The 4942-nt window shown below is 31.3% G+C and overlaps 1 protein-coding gene across 1 annotated transcript; it reads right to left on the reverse strand.

Annotated features, from left to right (window-relative positions):
• Positions 1 to 3329: 3329 nt before the first annotated feature.
• On the reverse strand, positions 3330 to 4277 carry LOC133036835 (uncharacterized). Its single transcript, XM_061113595.1, has one exon. The coding sequence runs from the start codon at positions 4275 to 4277 to the stop codon at positions 3330 to 3332; it is 948 nt and encodes a 315-aa protein (XP_060969578.1).
• Between the last annotated feature and the right edge of the window lie 665 nt (positions 4278 to 4942).

Raw genomic sequence — 4942 nt, forward strand, 5'->3', positions numbered from 1 at the left:
TAATCTTGATTCATGAGAGAGTAACAAGGCCTGGACGTCCTCAAAAGAAAGCTGATCACTACGAGAAGTGATGCTAGATACCACTGGATCAAATTCTGGTCCAAGACCATTCAAGAGTTGGAGAGCCAAATCTTGGGTGTTGACTGGTGAGCCAGTAATTGCCAAAGCATCGGCAGTGGCTTGAGCTTTCTCAACATATTCTGCAATCGGTAAGGTGCCCTTTTGAAGTTTAGAGAAATTACCCTTTAATTGCAGAAGACGAGCCTTAGTTTGGCTGGAAAACCTTTGTTCAAGAGCCCTCCAAACCGAGAAAGATGTTGTAAATGTTGCCACCGAAGCAAGAATGGGTTCAGACATTGAAGACCGAATCCAAGAGAGGAGGAGCTGATCTTTCTTTTTCCATTGCAGGTACTCGGGATTGTGAGCTCTGTTGATGAGAGTTTGGGGTGGCGTGATATCAGAGAACAAGATCTGATCAAGATCATGCCCTATAACCGTGGGTACAACTTATGACTTCCATGAGAGATAGTTGAGGCGGTCGAGTTTGATGATGAGAGAAGACGATAATGAGTTTGCCAAAGGATTCCAGTGAACCGAAGAAGCAGCGGTAGCCATTGTGGCTGTTGGATCGGAGGTGGAAGATTCCATCGACGCAGGTCAAAGACTCGATGATACCATGAAGAAGGTAAAAACCAGAACAGAGGAAAAGAAGCTAAGAGCAGAAAACGTAAGAACAGAGGCACAAAGTGAAATGCAAAGGCTTACCCAATTGCCAGCTCTTTATTTATAGACCAATGTAATACAATACACAAGCAGTAAAATAAAGTTGTTACACAGTAATAACGAACTTAACAACTAAAACAGCCTTAACAACAATTAACAGAAAACTGTTAGGTAATGATTAATTGGTTAACAAATAAAATGAAAAAATTAAAACATAAATTTAAAATTTTAAAATAATAAAATTATTAAAAATATTTAAAATTAAGTACAAAATTATTTATAAATAAAGTAGATTAGTAGTTTAAATTTAAATATATATTAGGTTTATATAAATTATTTAGATATTTTTTAATTCATATTTATTATGAAATTCAAATTATACATCATAATATTTTAAATTAATATCTATTAAATTTAGTTAACTTAAATAATTTTTATTTTCTATATGTTAATTTTAAAAATAAAAAAAAATTATGTAATTGATTAATCACAAAATTAATTTATGTCACATAATTAAAATTGCTACAATATAAGGAAAAAATTATATTTTAGCTATGTAAAATGAAAAATAAACAAAAGTTTAAAGTCGTTATTACGTGTCTCACTTGTAGTTATCACTATGTTTAAGGTCGTTTTTATCACCGTATCTTACTTGTAGTCGTCACTACATTCAACGCTATTATCATCAGTACCGCATCTCACTTATAATCGCCACTATCAATCCCGTTGTAATTACCGTATCTCATTTGTAGTTGCCACTATGTTCAAATTCATTATTATCATTGTATCTCACTTGTAGTCGTCACTACACTCAAAGTCACAATCCTCAGTATCAAATTTTACTTATAGTCGCCACTACATTTAATATTGATGTCATTAGCAAAGAACATTATTAAAATTAATAGAAGAAAGAAATTAATAAAACTGTTTGAATCAATTTTTTTGATTATATATAAATATTTGAAAAAATATATTTTTCTTTCACAAATATATTTAGGACTTATATTTATTTATTTAAATAAATATATAATTTAACAAAATACATAAATAAAAAACTACTTAAAAACAAAAGTCAAAACTAAAAGTAATTAAAAACATACATATATAAAAAAAACTAATTAAATTTAAATTCAAATTATATAAATTATTAAAATAAAAAAAAAATCTAAATATAAAAATCTGTCATTAGTAATACACACTACAAGACTCTAAAATCTTTATGTTAAGAACGAAAAATATATATTTATTACATTTCAATTGCGCTAAAATTAAAAATCTTAATTGTTAACAGGATCCTATATTATTATTATTATTTTTTTTGATAAATCAATGAATTGTATTGCACAAATATATTTACAACCTAAGAGCACCCAAATACAAGGGTCTCAATTTATACAATTTTATCTTTCCATCATTTTCATCTATGTTTTTACAATGAATTCTATCTATAAAGCAAAAAACCACTCTTTATCTACACTTGAGAGCTTCTTTGGGAGCAAGAAATGGACCCGTGTCCTTATATTCCATTTTACCTCCTCAACCATTTGGTTGGTGTCTATTTTTGCACCCTGCCATATAACAGAATTCCTCATTTTCCAGGCACTATAAACCATGGCAGCAGTCGCAACACAGTACACAGCTTTCTTAAATTTTGAAAGTTTTGCTCTTCCTATCCATTTGACAAGTTGTTGTACATTAGAGGCTAGAGCTTTTCATCCCAGCCAAGCCTTTATCTCCTTCAAACAGTAACCAGTTTCCCTGCAGGAAAAGAAAAGGTGCTGAATGTTCTCAGCTTGTTCTTCACATAGGCTACACTTCTCCTGCACCATGATACCCATTTTGATCAATCGATCCTTAGTCTTCAGCTTGTTCTTCACATAGGATCCTATATTATTGATTTAGTTACACACACTTCAGCTAGTCTTCAATTAATTTGAGACAATCACTACAACATTGAACACTAATAGCGGCGGACCTCTCCGCCGCTATTAGTGTCATTTCTGGCCGCTAAAGGTCAATAGCGGCGGACCTCGGCCGCTATTGGCCCGCCGCTATTGCTTGGCCGCTATTAATAGTATTAGCGGCCAAAAAAGGGGTCCGCCGCTAATACTATTAATAGCGGCGCAGCAATAGCGGCGGGACCCCGCCGCTATTGCCCTTTGTCAGTTTCGTGTTTCGAGACTGACAGAGGGCAATAGCAGCGGGGTCCCGCCGCTATTGCTCCGCCGCTAATACCCCTTAGAATAAAAAAAAAATATTTAATATTTATAAAAATTTATTTATATATTAATCTTATATATAAATAAATAATTAATTATTTATACGAATATTTAATAAATAAAATCTAATTAATATAATTAAAACAATTTAATAAATTTATTAATAATTTAAAATTGTCTCTAAAGTAATTAACTTTAACATATTAATCCTAATAAAATATTGTCTCAAAATTAAACTAAATTATTACAAAACATAAATAAATTATTCATTAACATCTTCATTCAGGTCTCTAATTATGAAGTCTTGATCTGGATTATTTTCGGTACGAGTCCCCGAAACCCGTGGCGGAGAAGGCACATACGCTTGGTCTGATGATTAACCCAGCGTTAAATTACCGAGCTCAGCTTGGTTGAAAATGGGAGTTGAATAAAATTGGTTCTCCTGCGATGAACTCCCAAATAATCCAAAATCAGCAAAGGTTGAGCCGAGCGGAGGAGACTCTGATGGTGTTCGGTACAAGAACTGATTTCCCAATGGCGGAGCAGACCGTCGACCAGGTGTCGCAAAACCCCATCATCTTTTGATTTTCCAGTATGATGCCATATCATGCTCTTCGCTGTAATCCTCGAACTATATAATCTTTTAAGCCGAGGTGTCAACGGAAAGTATCGCATGACTTTGCAAGGAACTTTTTTTGCTTTAGAGTTCTCGGAAGTAACCCAACGACTAGTTCCGCAAACTGGACAAGCCTCCTTGGATGCATTCTCCTTATAAAATAGGCAACAATTATACAAACAGACATGGATAGATTCATAACCCAAGCCTAATTTCTTCAATCTCTTTTTTGCCTCGTAGTAAGTTGGTGGAATATTATTTTCCTTCGGAAATGCAAACTTTAAAAGCTTCAACAATTCTTCAAAGATGTTATTAGGAATTTTTCCTCTAACTTTTAAATGCAATAGCTTTGCTAAAAAGTTGAGAGACGAAATCCAATCACAATCGGGATACAATTCAGCTTCAATTTCCTCAAATAAATCATCAAACTGAGGGTTTGTGGTTGGTTGTTCATCTTCTCCTTGTACATCCTCTGTTGTTGGGGGAAAGAAGTCTTCTAGAATAGGAATCATTTCATCCTCTGATTCAACATCGGCAACTGCTACATCATCGACAACATCCTCAGGCTCGCCGTGACAAATCCACTTCTCATATCCTTGCATGAAACCCCGATCAAATACGTGTGCTCTAACCCTATCTATTTTTTCAAACCTACTATTTATACATCTCACACAAGGACATCGAATTCTTCCATCACAATCCTTATGTTCTGATGCCATTCCTAAAAAGGCTTGTAGACCATTCCAAAATTCATGGCAACCACGATTTCTGATTTTGGTCCAAGACTTATCGATTGTTGCCATCTACAATTTCGGCGACAAATAAAGTATTAAAAATTTGAATGTTTTATTAAGTGTTATGAAATATAACAAAGCTATGGTATATATTTATAAGTATACCAAAGCATTGACATATTCTTTTCAACATTAATAAAATTTTATGAATATTTTATGAATTAGACACATTAAAATAAATTTTTTTTTATTAAATTATAATTAAAACTTAAATTTAAAAAATGAACAAATTACTCTTTAATAACATTTAATTTTTATGTTATTTATTAATTTATATAAAAAAACTCCTAAACTTAGTTTCTAGATTTAAATATTTATTTTTTAAAACAACTTATTAAAAGTTACTAAACTTATCTATTTTCCCTAATAAACTTATTTAAAAATTTATATAATTTATTACAATTTAAACTAATTTTTTATTTAGTTTATAAAATTAAAAGTTTATCTTTATCAAATAAATTTATATTAAATTATAATTTTTAAATTCTATATTTATTCTCAATTTTTATAATAATAAAATTATAAAAACATAAAATTCCATTAACATATTTTTTCTTAAAAACTTACAAAAAAATTTAATAATTTAATTA

This window comes from Cannabis sativa, chromosome 4 (genome assembly GCF_029168945.1).
Source record: "Cannabis sativa cultivar Pink pepper isolate KNU-18-1 chromosome 4, ASM2916894v1, whole genome shotgun sequence".
NCBI lineage: Eukaryota > Viridiplantae > Streptophyta > Magnoliopsida > Rosales > Cannabaceae > Cannabis > Cannabis sativa.

Bases quoted from the DNA above. Each gene is read 5' to 3' on its own strand.
- LOC133036835 (XM_061113595.1), bottom strand. From the start codon at position 4,277: ATGGCATCAGAACATAAGGATTGTGATGGAAGAATTCGATGTCCTTGT.